Below are 17,322 nucleotides of genomic sequence, written 5' to 3' on the forward strand. Positions count from 1 at the left end.
AAAAAAAACATTTTTATTTAAAGTCAAGTGAAACATAGCTCTGCATTTCTGACCAATTTCCAAACAGTGGGAATAATTGCATTTTTTTTATGACAATGAACTGTCAAAGTATGCTGTGTTGTACTTCTGCTTTTTAAATACCTTCACAATATGGTGGTACTGAGAACTTAGTTTTTACTCCAGAGGTACTTATTCTGACCGTTTTATGAACTTCTGTTGTGTGTGATAATGGCTAATGTGCTAATGACACTATGCAGGGGTGGCCAAGTCCAGTCCTCAAGAGCCACCATCCTGCAAGTTTTAGAAGTATCCTTACTCCAACAGACCGGGATCAGCTCTACAGAGGCCTGATAACGAGCCAGTCATTTGATTCAGGTGTGTTGAAGCAGGGATGCATCTGAAACTTGCAGGATGGTGGCTCTCGAGGACTGGACTTGGCCACCCCTGCACTATAGCAACAGTGCCTCCATCTGGTCCACTAAAAAATAAAGGAAAAACTGTAAAATATTTCCATTGCAAGAAAGTGCACATGCTTAGCATCCCGTATACACTTTCTTGTAAGCATCACATCTTCCAGTATGCCCATTATGTTTTCCATAACACATGAAATGTTGAATCGTGTATACTTTTTAGTTATGCTTATGATCATATTTGCAATTAGTATCGTGTAGGCAGACTGTACGTAAAATAAAATTGAATAATTACACATGAATTGTATTACACCGCTTTCCAACCCCTTTGTGAAAGGGGGCTTTTTTTTTGTTTCTACACTGATTTAGACTTAAATCATATTTTGCTGTCGTTCCAGCCAGAATGGCTTAAAAGTATCGGTAGTAATTTCCCTTTACGTATATAAAATTAGCTCTCGTCACGTTTGTCCCTCGTTGCTTGCTATCCGCCTACAAGTATGGCTGTTCTGTAGCTGTAATATCTGTTTTTGTTGTGTAAATAATCCTAACTTTTTCACGATAAGCAACGTTTTTCCTTAGGACTTTAGCTTACCTGACCTACAAACGATATTGCAATCCAGGTGAGGTACCTTCATAGTGATGTTAGTTGTGGGTTTGTACAAAAAATGAGGCACGTGGGTAGTTGTTAGCGTGGTGATGCTAGCAGAGCTAACGGCTAGCTAATGTTTACCAGCAGAAAGTATCAACGGTTACGCTGCTTCGTCATTTTTAACACATCTGTTTGTAATTTGCGTGTGTCCACGCGCAGGTTGCTCTGCTAATTAGTGCATGTGTGTGTTAACATGACCAAAACCAAGCGCGGAAGTTAAACTGCAGCTTGGAAAGGTAATATAACTTAGCTTTCTGTATATATACAGAATGTTTAACGCCTTCATGTGAATGTAACTCTACATTTAATGTTTCATTAGAATCTGTGATTTATATGGGATTAGCTCTACATTTACATTAAATTCATAACGTCTTGAGGTTTATGTTCCTCACGAATGCTTTAAATACTATTTTTAAATTCAAATCTTTTTAAAAGCCTTAGGGTACAAATTGCATACACATGCAAGTTTGTGTTACATGATGCACATGAAGCACTACTAGGAGGGTTGCAATCCGCTCTTCAAACGCGTTAATTGACGGTCAACACAGATGGTGTTTATTGAATCAGTCATACTAGATTTGAGAAAAATCTCTTTTTACCTTAAAAAAAAGTCATCACATTAAATTCAAGGGTCAAAACCTGTAAGAAAACCTACAAGACGTAAAATTATGTAAGTGGTTTCGTGGTGGTCATTATTGTACTGCTAATCTTTAAGAGTTTTCTCTTAAAGATTAGCGTCGCACATACATGGTGCATTACGGTAATAAAGCGATAAGATTCCCTTGCAAAAAAAAAAAAAAAAAGCAGAAAAAAGTATATTAATGACGCAGCCTACTATTTTAATATATAAAGTAATAGTTCAGAATACATATTTGTCTTCTAAATTATTTTAGATATTTTCATAGTACTTCGCAGTGGCAATAGAGAGCATGCATTTTTTGTTGTTGTTTTCAGTAAATTATTTCTTTCCCATATTATTGGGAGACAACCAACTCTATAGATTAAGAGGCCACTTTTACTATATCCAGGATACATATTTAATAATTTTACACTAGATATTTGGAGATAGTCAATGTACCTCATAATGGCAATACAGAAGATGCTTTTGTGACATTTTCACAAAAATATTTATCCCAACTCCAAAGTGGTGACAACACACTCTCTTTGAATTCTGTTAGTGTCAACTGTACTATGAATACAATATTTATTAATTTTACTTTATTAGGATAGGAGAAATACTATGTCAAAGTATCTCATAATGCCAAACCTGCATATGCATTTTTCTCATTTCCAGGATTTATTTTCTCTCCACTCATAAGTGTAAACTTCATAATATTACTGCAGAATTTTTAAGAAATACCAAGTCAGAGTGCCTCATAATGCTTTTAACAGAATCCAAAGACAACTTGTTGTGACCTCTTAGCATTTGAGAGAAATTTTCAAGTTTGAAGGTTAGGGTCAAGTTCAATAAAAACGTGGATTCTTAAATTCGCATTTTAAGTATCCACGAGTCTTTAAAACTGTGCTGTGCTTTACAGATCACCATGCCATCCGCCTGCGACTCTCTGATTGAAGACATTGAGGATATGGTGTCTTTTAATGACCCCACTCCTCATGACAGACAGTCTGCAAGAAAGAGTATTCTGCCAAGGACAAGAAAGAAGGAGCTTTTGAGCAACGAAGAGCTTCGAGTAGACAGGTAATACATTTTTTTTTCTAAACCAAATCTATTGGTAAATAGGATAACTTTCAGCCGCAGCAATGAAAGAAAGTGCTTTTGGAAGTCCAGTGTAAAAGGTTAACCCATTCTTGGCTGTTAGAAGCAAGTGTTGACCAATTCAGTTTATTTATATAGCATCGACAAATGCCTTTGTCAGCACACTTTACAAGACAAATGGGTGCAGTCATATCATCATGACCACTGACAAAGTAGTACTGCTTCTCTGTCACATTAACCTTTTCAAGAACCCTGCATGCTCTTTTCAATGTCCTGGCAGCTTTTGCCAGGATATTTAAGAGTTTACCGGCATTGTCAGAGCCTAGTTTTCTTCTTTAAAAGTAGGAGAATAAGAGCTTCCACCTGTTTGATAGTTTACTTTATTAAATTAATGGTATGACGGACCCTGTTTCAAATTAAAAATGTTTCTTTGCACCACACTTATCTAACATCTCATCTTTGATGCTCAAAGCAGGATTCTTTGGTTGATCTTTTTTTTTTATTCCACTGAAATAAAATGTGAAAAAAACCTAACTTTTTTTGTGTTTGAGAAATTAAATGAATCAAAATTACAAGAAATAAAGCCTTGAATTATTTCACTCAATGTAGAACAGATCTGTAGAATGAGTGTTACTTTCTGAAATGAGTGACAAAAAGTACTGAACCTTTTCTTGATGTTCAGATTATTTATAAAGTATCTGTACGTGACTAGGGAGTCAATGATGCAGGGCTGCTATACAGATTTATCATTTTGACATGCTGTAAAATACATATTTAATCATCTGTTTTTAGTTTGATCCCTGGCACCCAAAAGATCTGGATGAAAACGTGGGGATGCAGTCATAACAACTCAGATGGGGAGTACATGGCTGGACAGCTCGCTGCCAGCGGATACAAGATGACGGGTAGGAATCTGGTGAACCGAGTTGACTTGATGTCAGAAAGCAACATGACACACAAAACATCACTGATAGATTAACTAGAAGGATAGAGTTGTGCATAAACTGCTTAAATTGAAAAGATATTTAATTTTTTTCTCTTTTGTTGTGCATGGCTCAAATTTCTTCCAGAAAATTTCTGTCAGTAGCACTGATAAACACAAGAGGGCAGTGTTATGCTGTCTATCAGCACCCTGTGTTTTATTGCAATTTGGATGTTTTGTTCTGAATAGAAGCTGAAACTTGTGTAGCTCGCTGTATTTTTTAATGCAAATTATTGGTCTATTTAAAGGTTTTTAATGATTTTTAGGGTTTACTAATCTTTAAAACATTTATTTTATTTTAAATAAAATATATATTGATTATCAATACGTATTCTGATGCCTTTTGAAATTATCCTAATTGTAGTCCAAATGCTTTAGGGTAACACAACAATTTCTCTAAAAACACACAAGACTTTACAGTTGGCAAGTTACATGCTTGAAACAACTCAACTACATTAATGCTTCCTTTCATTGTAAGATTTACATGCGTTTTGTGTGGAGAGCATACATGTTGTTCTTGATTATAATGTTTCATTTATTTACCAGGTTATCAATTATTGGTAGTATAATTCATGTAGTGATGGCTTGTGTTGTCACTCCTTATGAACAGAAGCATTCATGTGTGGTTTTTAGAGACTGAGACAAAAGAGGAAAAGGAGTGTATCCCTGAGGCGTTTTTCTCTGCATGGGGTCTCCATAGCCACGAAGGGACATTAATCACATATTTCAAAAAATGCAAATGTACCCATTCATTCACATACACACAGTCCCTATTCACAACGCCCTCCTTAGCATGAGCCAACAGTTTTTGACTCGTCTGGTAATTTAAACCCCTGATCTCTTTATCTTTTCCACCTTTCTTTGTTTTGCAGTTTTTTTTTTGTCCCATGAGTTTTTCTGTGATTATAATGCATCGCTCTTACAGAGTTCCTCTTCACTTTGCTGTCTCACCTGTCCTTGTATTTGGTAGCAGGTCTTTTGTTCAAGCATCTGCTGGGGCTTGATATTTTGTGTGCCATTAGTCACTCTATAGAACGCTGTGTTCAAAAGTGGAATGTGAAAGTAGACACTCTTGTTTATGTTTATAGTTCTCTGTTTCTAGGTGCATAAAGTGTGTTTTGTAACCTTATTTTAGTTCACGATGGGTTCGCTGACTTTCTTGGAAGTTCAGCGATAAAAAAAAAAAAAATCCAGGTGTATTATAGTGTTATTTCAGATAAGCTTAGTTTGGAGTTACAAAATTAGATTTTCTTATCTCTGAATTGAGTTAGTTTCTGGCTAATCTGATTTGAAAAAAGGACTCTGCAGTAATCATACAATTATAGTGGGTCCTAAAAGTGTTCAGCATTTCTATTAGATCTAATCACTGGATTATTTTCAATTTGCACCCATGGGAAGGTTCCTGTACTTTTTTTTTTTTTAGTTGTACTTAATTCATAACATAGGTATTTGACAGAAAAAATAACAGTGTGTGTCTGTGATAAAGATAAAAAGCAAGTGCTGAATTATGACTTGGCATGGTGTCCAGTGTCCTCAGAAAAATAAAAAAAACAAGACATGTTCAGGGTAAGAAATTTAATGGCACATTTCAAAAGGAATTTTAATTGGATCAAATGCAAATCGTATTGCAGGCCCTCTACCTAGTACATTTTGTTGGTATTTCACATAGTCTTGATGAAACATATTGACGTTTGTAGTTTAAAAAAAAGTTCAACAACTATTTATACTTTCGTCAGATAAACTTACTAACCATATGAAGAAATTGCTCACTGTTCTTCTTTCACTATGCTTACATTTTACTTGATTACTTTCCTTTGCAAGATCATGTTTTTAGGGAAAATATTTTACTACATGCCACATTGTTTGGCATGTCTGTTTGTTTGTGTGTGACAGAGACTGTAGAAGGCAACAAGATACTCAGGCAATCCATTATTAGGTTTTCTAGCTGCAGAGCTTCTGTGGTGAAATGAAGGAAGGGACATATTTTTTGAAGACTGTAGACTTCTTTTGACTTGTCTTCCCTCAACCCTCCAAAAATATTGCATCTCATACCTGTGATTTCATCCAATTAGGTGTATCTGGTTGTAATATCATTCTTTATGCGTTGCATGACACCTCAGAAAAAACAAGCTTTAAATTATAAGACAATCTAAGGCTTTGGAAGATTGAATACATGAGCAAAAATTTTTTTGCTTGAATTTTAATTGCAAAGTATCCTTGCTACATTGTCTTTTGTAAATGCAACAAATGCAGCTTTGGTAGAAATCTGTGTTTTAGGACATTGTTTTTTATCTTCCTGCTAGGAGTGCTTTTTGTTTTTCTTGATCTCTTACTTAACCTTCTTCACTTGTCAGACTTTCAAGGTTTTCAGCATAAATTGTCTTAGAATAACGCCCAAGGGGAGAGTAAATCATCTTTGTCACACATAAACAGAGAGTAGAACCTGAAGCTACCTGGAAAGTCACTCAATTTACTTTGCAGCTTAGGCCTCCTGGTTACTCATCAACTTACACGACTGTGATGAAGAGAACATTTTGTCCTTAGTCCTGATTCTGGGAAAATAAGTTTTATAACTACTTGTTTCTACACGCCATATGTGGGGAAAAAAAGCGTTGCTAATATTGAGTTGTTTGTCTTTTAGATTACACTACTAGTTGTGCACAAAAAATAATTTTGTTCTATCCAAATCAAAGGAGTTTTGTCCTTTGATTTGAATAGAACAAAATTATTTTTGATTCCATTGCTTCTACAAAATCTTTATCAGTTTCCTGCAACACTTTCCCTCCGTCCTTAGCTTAATGAAAATTTGCACTCAGTTTTTTTCTTTTACTATTACAGGAATTAATTTTCCAATACAACATCAGTGAAGGTTGCACTTATGCCGAGGGTGACTATTTACAAGAATATGTAGTGCAAACTGTGTGGTTACATAAAAGGCTCACATCTATAGTGAAGTGTGTAGCTATTGACCAGACTAAACATTAAACAAAGAATAATCACTGCCTGCAACTACAGAAAAGGAAAAAAAAATGTATAGCTGAAAATCAAGAGTTTGCCTGTATTGTCTGGTCCAATCAAACATTATGTAGAATTTAATAAGGAGATTGAGGACAAAGACCTTCCACTGCAATGAACACATGACATCATCTCTTCCCCTCTCTCATTCTTTGCGCCTGTTTTCTCTCTTTCACATCCTTGCCCTCCCTTGTCTCCCTTTCATACCCTACTCTAAATCTTTCTTTCTCAAACTATGACATCACCTGGTGTGAAGCATAGTAGTAGTTCTCATGTCAGCCTGTAGGGGGCATGCTATGCCCACAGAGGAGATTTTTCTCAAAGAAAACATTACTGCAGTATCAGGATGAGGTCATACTTCTGAAAAACGCTACCAATTCATATTTTTTAGATTTTGAACTTTTTTAACATGATCTTATGTAATATGTAAAATAGGCCACCTTTAGTCATATCATCATTATTATTATTATTATTATTAATTATACTATAAGACACTGTTTTAGAAGTGAAGTGGCTTAAGGTTGAACACAGTGTGACTTTCATTTACAGAAAGTCTTTTTAAAATAATTTGGCCTTAAATCATTCATTGACAGGACATTGTTGGCTCATGTAGACAATATTTCCAAGTACCTTTTTTAAAAAAATAGTTCTTTGTTGTCATGTTTCCTTAATTCTTTCATCTAATATATTTAGATTTTGAATTAAGCACACTACAACACTATGTGTATTTGTACTTTAACTACACCCTGGCTGAGCTTTTCTGTCAAAGAAACCCACCTGTAACATTGCTCTCTACCTTTATTGTCTCTCAGCACTTGGGGGCAGGGAGTGGGTCTGATCCAATGTTGTTCCTGTGCTGGACCAAGGAGGGCACTGTTTACCCATTGTAATGCATCAGCACAAACACACCTCATTTGAGTAGCGGATCAATTTGCCAAATAGTGACTTCATAGAAAAGCATCTACACATAAACACACTCACTCACACATGCACCCTTTATGGAAAGTCACACTAAGATATTTTGATTGTTTTTGGCTGGCCCCTCTTCCCCCTCAGCCTCCTCTCTGCACAATCAGCCGCACACACAGCTCTTCAGTTTGGATTTTACATACCGGTTAGGCAAAATTACTCCCTGCTACACAATGTCAGCCAAATGAGGCATTTGCAGTTCCTGGTTTGGATGCAGGCGGTTAGAGGATATGGGTTTTAGTGAGAGGGTGTGAGCTGTTTAGATAAAAAACGATCTGAAAACTGATCCGCAAGTATTACGCATGCTGCTGACTCTTAGGTCATGGAAGGAGCTGAATCATTCCAGTTTTGTGTGCATTTTTAGGTGAAAAAGTAAAATTTCATTTTTTTTTGTGCCTGATTTGTTGTACAGTTCCATCTTAAATTTATTTGCAAAAAACGAGGGAAAACTTGTTTTCTAGATATAGAGCCGAAACCCCTTCAGCTTACTCTGTTCGGACTTTGTACTGCATTGGCTTACAGCGCTGCTGCTCTGAGCACTCTACTCACTGTAGAGTATTTTCACTCCGATTGTGTGTATCTCGCATGCATGCCATCTCATTCATAAAACGACTGTTTCTAAATTATCTGATTGGTTCAATGTGCACGACGCGGCGTTACACGCCGCAACAATATAGCCAATGAAAACATACTATGTTGTGTTTGACTCCACCTCTCATACATACCCGCACACATCGGCTCACTCTGCCGGATCACACACACTTTCGCTCCTCTCACACAGAGTTGACGGTGTAGTGGGAATTGGAGTTGTAGAAGGGAGGCGTGTGAGAGACGGTTCCGTTTTTCGACAGCCCTCATTCTGCAAAATTACACAGATCGCCTGGTGTCTTTAAGACACTATGTGCTCCCTTGTCTTTCCTCTGTGGTTTAAGAGTCTGCATCAAGGCAGTCTTGCCTTAAGTGGCGAGGGAGGTTGTGAAAAAATTGAGAAATCTATGTAGGGAGAGAAGAGGAAACAAATCTGTCATGTACTGTAGGGTTTTGCAGTCGTGTTAAGAAAATAATACAAAAGCAGGCTAGAAGTGAAGGACTCTGACCAATAATGTTCAATTCAAAAAAGCTAGAATAGGAAAAAAAGATGAATGCTTTGCAAACTAAGTAAATCAGACAATAATTACAATTTTGTCCCTTCAAACAGTACCAGAACCCTCATGGTGTTTTCCCTGGATATAATGCAATAGACAAACAGGTGATGCTTCCCTATTATCAGGTGAAAGTAAATGATGATTTTTATTTTTTGATAGTCTGCATTTTTATTCAGCCTCCTAAAATCAGTACTTGGCATAACCATCTTATATTGTCATTACAGCTGCTGTTCTTTTGGAGTTGTTTCTACGAGCTTTACAGTTATTGCCCTTTCTTTGCAAATTATCTCAAGCTGATGGAATGAAGAGCATCTGTGAGCATCACTTTTCAAGGCTTGCAACAGATTCTCAATTAGGTTCAGGTGCGGACTTTGGTTTGACCATTCGAATTTTGCTGAAAGGTGAAACTTTATCCAGTCTCGGATGTTTTGCAACCTTTAAAAGATTTTCTTCCACGATCGTCCCGTCCTCAGCTTCATACATCTTCCTATTCACTTTCTGTGTTTCACCGTGGAGATTGTGTTTTCCACACATTGAGTTTTGCATGTAAATTGGCCTGACTTGCACATTTTTCACGTTTCCTGCACCCTTGCATCGGTTGCACCTTGTGTCTTGTCACTCTGCCATACAGGTCAGGTGCAAAACTAGTAGTTCTGTCCTACTTTATTTTACAGAGTTACTATGAGACATAATACAAATGCACGCCACACTTCTCTGATTTTTCTTTGTAAAAAAAAAACAAACAAAATCTGATATCAATGTAGTACTTTCTTGCTACTTAAGTGCTACTTTGTCTATTAGATAAAATTGTATTACAACAGAAGACTGTTTGTGGTTAAAATGTGACAAAATTTGGAAAAAGTTAAAGGATATGATTATTTCTGAGCACTCTACTACAATTTAAATGTTAGTACTGGTTTCAGTTCATGTGTTGGTTTGTTTCTTCATTTTTTTCAAAATCGCTCCCATCTTTTATATTTATACAGTTGTCCATAACATTTCAGTGTCTCTCGAATCCATGAATTTATCTCGAGTAAGCCGAGAAGGTAAGGATCAGCCATTTAGATAAGAGATTAGATTGATTCCAAGACCCGTGCATGTATTTGTGTGCACCTGATGAACCTTACAAGGTGACTCGCGTTTAGGCATCACCCAAGAATCATTTAAAAGGCAGGGATTAAGGACTCCATCCATCCTGCTTTAGAATTCCCACGAAGCACTTCTCAGCCTCATGTATTGATTCCTTTCAGAGAATGAGTTTTAAAGCAAGCCTCACTAATGGTGTGAGCCGACTGATTTATCAAATCCGAAATGAGAAAAGTGATAATCCAGATGAACTACTCTTTACTATATTTTTCTGTGGACATTTTACTGAAAGAGATACCCAATGGTTGCTTTTGAGCAAGCATTCTTCTTCAGTAAGGACTTAAAAAAAAACCTAGAAGCTACAGGGAGTTTTGTATTTCTTTTCTGTACTTTCTGTATTTTTACTTGACTGAAATAAAAAGTTTGCAGCAGAGTAATATTCTCTTAAACTAAATTGGTTATCCCGTTTTTTTTTCACATCTTAAAATATTAAACAGGACAATAATTGCAACCACAAATGAGTAATCTGGTCCTCCCTCAGCCCAGTCATTTGTTTACTTGTGCTTTAGTGTCTTCACATAAGGTAAAAAGATAAATGATGTGCGGTGGTGGAAACACTCCTTTATTTTCCTGCCTTGGTGAAAAACGCATTTCCGATTTTACTTTGGGAGCTACCTACTGAGAGAATCTCTAGTTTAACAGGAACGTTGTATTACATTTCTCTAGGAGCACAAATTTCCTAAAGGGATGTAATGGGAAAATTACAGAAGGGTTATGAGTAATGGGAAAAGGCAGGAGCTGAGAGACTGGTGGCGGTGATAGTTGGAGGAAGGGAAGGACCAAAAAAAAAAAGTGCACACGAAATGTTTGAGAATGAGGGTCATAAATGGGAAATCTAGGATAGAGTATGAAGACAATAGTTTATGAAACCCATGCAACCCGAGTATAAAAAGGGACTGTAACAGTTGAAGATGCATTTCCATTTGTTTGGTAAAAACATGTCTCTATGGCACCATTCATACAAACACAATTTAAAATGCTTCAAATGACATAATAAGACGAGAAGCATATTAAATGAACTGTAAGATTTAAGCATCCATCCATCCTCCATTGTCTCTCAGTGATCCAAGCGGGGATTCCAGGGGTAACAGGTGTAGTAAGGGAAGCCAGTCAGCCCTCTCCCCAGCCACACCGAAGGCATTCCCAGGTCACACAGGATTATAAAGCCCATCCAGCGAGTTCTCGGTCTTACCTGAGGTCTCCTCTAGCTAAAACGGTGTCTAGCCACCCGTGGAGGAAGCTCCTTTTTGCTGCTTGCACGCAGCATCTCCAAAGTAATTTAAGCATTTCATAAAAATATGCTAAAAATATTTAGAACAAATAAAAAGCCAAAAAATGAATTATTAGACTGATTAAATAAAGCATTGCCTTTAGACAGAAGCTATGGGAAGTCATATTTTTCTTCCACATTTGAAGAGGTCAGTTGTGTTTGCACCTTGCATTAAGCATTTTGCTTTTTATGAATACCTCACTGCTCTGGGTCAGTTCGGCTCTTCAACAATTCATACCTGTAAAGCTATTTTCTACCCACGGCCCTAGCTGATTTGTATCAGTGTATTCTCTTTGTAATTTGGCCTTTTTGATTAATTGTGGAAATGGCTAGTCTTAAAATGCTCAAATCTCTTAAATACTTCAGTTGATTAGTTTTTTTCTTTTAGTTGCCTTTTTTTATTATCATTAATTGTGCTTCTATTCTCAGTTTGAGCCAGTTCACTGAAATAAAATTTTGAAAGATTATCACCTTTGATCAAAGCAAAAATACCTGCGTTAACCCCTGCTGGTAGATATTATTTATCAGTCTGGCAGCACCCATGCTGCGCTGAATATGTCTGTCTACTTGTGTGTTTGGAGATCAGTGGCTTATTCATACAAAACAACAATTCTCCAGTCATTCTGAAGTAATAATCATTTATGTTTAAAAAGTTTGTATCATAAGCTTGGCATAAATTGTTCTTGGTTGTCTTATGTTGACGTTAACCTGTTTTCACACAAAAGCTGCATCTTATTGACTCAAGAATTTTATATGAAGCAGCTATTTCCTTGTTGCAATTTCTGCTTTGTGTGACAGCCATATGATTCCATTAGAAATAAATGTGGAGGAATAAATTGGAACACAATCAGCAGTTTCCCCTTCTAATGGTTTTTTTGAGAAACATTTGGAGAATCTATATTTCCAGAGGATTTTATTATGAGACCTGCGTGTTTTGAGTGTCATTACACCAACAGAATCATTTTGACATTTCACGTCTTCATCTGTTCAATAGAGCAACATCAGGAGTTTTCCATTACTTTTTTTTTTCTTTGTCATTGAAGTTCAGGAGTTTATTGTTTTTTCTTAACAGAGAAGCCAGTCGCACAAATTTACATCCTTTGTTGTTTGGCATCTCATTGGTTCCCGTTTTTTTCCTCAATTTTGAATAATTATCCTGTCCAGCGTTTTTAAAGCTGAGAGACACTTTTTAGCCTTCCTGTTAATTTTTCTTTCACCTCTTTGATTCCCCTGTCATCTCAGCTCAACAAGGAAAACTAATGTAATTTTCTTCATGAAGTGGAAATTAAAGCCTAAAAGACATTTGTAATTAATGTGGGATGCAAAGCTGCTGGCTGGATTGAAAAAAGAATGTGGGTCATGTTGAGTTAAAACAAAGAAAAGTGATATTTATGCATTCAGGGACATGTTGTAAAAGACTTCTTAAATCTCATCACCTCCAAGGTTTTTTGCTCTCCGTCTTGGCTCCGCTCGTGTTTTGGAATATGACCTCTCCTTTATTTTAGGTGTTCAATATTCAGCCATCAGTTTCTTTACTTACTGACCACCTGCTGAAAGAGACAGCACGGATGACCTGCATCTCTGGGTGTGGATGTTCATGTTAGCCCACCTGCTGCAATAAAAGCATTCGCTACATCTGTGTGAGGACCAACGGGTGCAACGGGGTATTTGTACGAGGTTTGCATTCATAAAGTTTGTGAGGTCTAGTCAGAATTTTCAACAAATCATTTACTCAATTCTTATGTATTTGTGTATATTTTACCATGTGTTGCATTGTAAAAACTTGTCAAGGTTTGGCTTTTAGTAATCTTCAGGCTGTTTGTGAAGATGATATATCAATACATGATTCACCTTCACGTGAAAATGTTTGAATTCTTGTTTCTCCTGACATTCTTCTTGATGACATTTTTGTTTCAACGGTTGTTGAAGATGTTTGGATTGTGTTGGTATGTTGAGCATGCCTCTGTCCTTCGTAGGAAATCAACTCTGTTTCTCCCTCATCTTTCTGTCATGCACGTAAATACATAGGCTAAAATAAAACTTTCTATAAAGGCCTGACCTGATAAATATTTTGAAAGATTGAAGGTCGGTGGTTATTCATGGGTTGGACTAAAATAATGTTTTTGCTCTGCACAAGGCAGTGTCTACACAAGTAATAGTTGGATGGTGTGCTTTTCTACTTCTTTCACAAGTTGTTTGTTGTGTCTTACTTTTCTTTAAGGCTGTGAACTTCACTTCAACCTTGCTTGCCTCTCATCCTGTGGTTACATTGGCAATGTACATCAATACAGAGTGAAGTTAGCAGCATAAATACAAGTAATGTTTAGCCTTGAAAGAGATCGATGGCAACACATTGATTAAGCATCAAACATGGCCGCGAGTAATTTCCTGTTCTCCTGTGTGTGACTCTGTGTTGGAAGGTGAATGATTGAGTTCAGGACACTGGTAAACAAGATGGGAATAACAAATTAAAAGGTTTTTAAATGAGCTTCGGGGTCGACTTAAGGAGATGTTTATGTTCGGTATTATTTTAGTTATTTATTCTCTGCTGTTGATACAATCTACATTCCCCCCCCTTCCCAGAAGCTGATCAAACAATCCGGCTCATTGATGCATGCACATAGGGAGAAGTGTGTGAAGTTTCTTGATAATCAGTTGCTTTCCACATGGCAGACAGATGGCTCTTCTAATCTTTCAGACAGACGCTGCCATTCCAGATCTGATGATTGCTGTGTGCTTTGCAATTGTTGTGCATCTATCCTTCTATGGTTTCCTCTGTTTCACTCTATAAATCTATCAATGCAGGACTCCATGTGCAGTTGTGTGGTCCTCAGCTGTTTGATGCTACTCATTTTACAGTTTTGCTTGGAGTGCGTCCATGCTCTTGTCATTGTTTTTGATATATAATGAGTAGTTGAGCATAAATATTATGACTCGCTTCTTAACCCGAACTTTGCCTGTTCTTTGATCTTTTGTCAGCCTTGTATTGATTGTCTTAATTAATAATGAAGCTGCTAAATATTTGCCTCTTCTTTTCATAGACTAAACACATTAGAGGGTGGAAAAAAGAGTAAAGCTCCAACTAAAGCTGGTTATATTTCGTAATTGTGAGGTATCGGCTTGCATCTGTTTTTATCTGGGACTGTGTATTTCCAGCATGGGACCCAAAGTACACATTTCTCTGGTTTAATCTTTTAAATATTTTGAAGTTCTAGAAAAAAGGCAACTCATCTTCTCTATTGGTACTAATAATCTTATTGTATATTTTTTCCAGTATTTGATTATAATAATCAATGTTGTCAGATTTTAGCAAAGCTAAGAGCTAAAATTGAGAAATGAGCCTACTAATACTTTTACAACAATTAAAACACCAACACCATTCATGCAGCAGGTAAGTTACGCAATGAAGGCATCAGATTTATTGTAATAACTTCAGCTCATATTATTTTCAATATTTAACAAATCTGTGATATTAATAACCATGTTGAATTTGCAAACACCATCATTACATTCCTAGCTCTGATTGGGAAAATAGGATTGTTTTCTGCACAATCCTGTTTTCATGATGAAAATAACTGTTAACACAATAACTGTTGGCAAATGGGAATAATTAGATATTATGAAAAGGAAATGTATAATGCTCCAAAATCAAATGTGTGACATAATATATGGAAATGAAGCAACACCACACTTTGCCTGAATCTCATGACATTAGGAGTATTGATACATTCCCTGTGTGACTACCTGTCTTGGTGTATTGTAATTCCCTGACAGCATGGCTGTCTCGGCTTGATTTAGTTTCTCTGACCTGATATCTGATTAAAGAGACTCAGACGTGTGTAGGAGCTGGATTAGCATATAAAAAGACAGTGACAGGACATCAGATAATTCTGATGCCATCTGTTTTTAATGGAATCTGTTAGAGGGAGAGATGTGTGTGTATGTATCTGCATGTGTGTGCCCTTCCTCTGTGTGTGCTCCCCTCCCACAACTCTGTGCTTCTCATGATTGGTCTTGCAAATGTTTTAGCCCATTTGTATTTTGCACTCCAGATTTTGTCCTCTTTATTTTCCTTCGAAGCACTTTGTTCTCAGAAGGAGCACATCAGCATTAACATAAATTCTGAACAAAAACATCAATTATTTATATCTAAATTGCTCCATTATTTGGCTGATTTATTGATTTGGAGCCAAATTGCACAGCATTTCAATTTATGCCTGCTCCACCTGCTTATGCATGCTTGTTTGTGCTCACAGTCATGCAAGCACTAATGCAAAAGGCAGTTTGGTTCTATGAAGTTGCATCTGTTTCACTGGATTATCAATCTAGATGTCAGTTGCAAGCTTTCACAAATCATATTTTGATAGATTCTGTCACCTTCTAGTGCACACAACAGTCAGGACGCGAGCAGCAGATTAAGAGCATGCATGTGAGGCTTAGTCCTTTAGATGGCATGTAGAAATGCTGCATGATGTATGAAGAGAAGAGAACTGTTTGCTTTGGCTGTAGGGAAAAATAGAAGAACTTTAATTATTAGGCTTTTGTGTTAAACATAAAACAAGTTGTCTTAGACGTCAGGACTACATTTGGACTGACTTGGTGAATATATGTAAAGGGCTGCAAGCTATTTCTATGCAGTGACTGTTACTGGCTGCATACCTTGAGCAGTCCTCATCTTATCACCTGCTGACATTCACATTTCTTAAACTGTTCCACTCAATGCACATCACCAACAGCCTGTGGCGCTTTATTTGTAAGTAAAATCAGAAGGAAGATGTTCTGTATCTTTTTGAAGAATTTATTTTAGATGCGACAGTTCTGCAGGGTAAAAAGCTGAGGGCAACATTGGATTTTAATTAAAAAAACATTTATTGATTATGTTGGAACCACAGGTGGAGACTGAAGGATCGCAAGGTCTATATTGCTGTTACTGGACTGTGAAGGTGATGGATGTGTTTACAAGAGAGACTTTCAGCTAGAAAAAAAACATAAGTGGTGTATTTAGCTTAGCTTTAATTATCACATCTCCATGTTAAGTTATCACATTTAGATCAATGTTTTATGAGCAGGGCAGAGCATTTTCTTTATTTCCCAGAAGGATATCATGTAAACGAGTATTTCTCTGGCTTTTCTGATGTTTCTGCTCGTCTTTGTGTTGATCTCTCTAAAATAGCGGCTTCTTGTCTTTCCTAGTTCTTTTCTTATCCTGAATTTCTTTGTTACAGGGTTATTTTCTCTCCGCTCTGACTTAATTCTTTCAACTACGCTTAGTTTGCATTTAAATTTAACAGTTTGCTTTTGCAATCTTAGTCTTTTCTCATTGTCGTTGGTTTCTGTGTTGGTCATTGACTGAGCTTGTTTAAGGCTGTGAAATAACTCCCCCCCCTCCCCACTGCTGTCTTCAATCTTTCCTATGTTATCTCTATTTCTTCTTCCGTTGATGATCATTAAGGAGTGATTCTGAAAAAACATGAACATCCGAGCAAGAAATCATGAGTTGGCTTCAAACCTAACACACGTGAGCACTGTCTGACTGCTAAGGCAACAGAACAACTGTTCTCTGTATTGCAAGAAATAAGGACTCTACGTCGCGTTTATTTGCATATAATTTGCATATGAACCCCAACTGACTGTTTTTGTAATGCCAAGAGGCTAAATTCAGTATTTATTACCCAGGCCATAAAACTACTTTTCACTTTTCTGCTGGCAATTTGCATCTAATTTGCATGTCCCCATAGCTTGGTTCTGGGAATAAGGGGCCAGATGACCTAAATTGTTTCAATTTCACGTCGAAATAAAAACACAGAGGAAGGTCTAATTATTACTATTAATCAAATTAGGACAGTTCATGTGGAGCGTAAATATGTGAATGTCTTTTCTGCATTAGCAAGCTGACGCAATGCGTGCGCTGTACAAGCTGCACGAAAGCTCCCCAATGAGTTTTTTATTATTTAGTAAAACATTTTTACTGTATTTTAACTATTATCCAGTTTTAATGAAACCAACTGAGGGTTTGTTT

General features: G+C 36.7%; 1 protein-coding gene across 3 annotated transcripts in view; it reads left to right on the plus strand.

Moving 5' to 3' along the window:
- Positions 1–860: 860 nt before the first annotated feature.
- cdkal1 (CDK5 regulatory subunit associated protein 1-like 1) overlaps positions 861–17,322 on the plus strand; it is a 186,596-nt gene continuing 170,134 nt past the window's right edge. Inside the window, exons 1-3 of one of the 3 annotated variants that reach the window (XM_016681490.1) lie at positions 861–1,035; positions 2,598–2,758; positions 3,569–3,681. In XM_016681490.1, the coding sequence (XP_016536976.1) occupies positions 2,604–2,758; positions 3,569–3,681 (268 nt within the window). In that variant the 5' untranslated portion in view covers positions 861–1,035; positions 2,598–2,603. Of the gene's footprint in view, positions 1,036–1,190; positions 1,296–2,597; positions 2,759–3,568; positions 3,682–17,322 lie in introns of those variants that run through there. The other 2 variants (XM_007553167.2, XM_007553936.2) reach the window with 2 other exon arrangements.

This window comes from Poecilia formosa, unplaced genomic scaffold (genome assembly GCF_000485575.1).
Source record: "Poecilia formosa unplaced genomic scaffold, Poecilia_formosa-5.1.2 Scaffold0, whole genome shotgun sequence".
NCBI lineage: Eukaryota > Metazoa > Chordata > Actinopteri > Cyprinodontiformes > Poeciliidae > Poecilia > Poecilia formosa.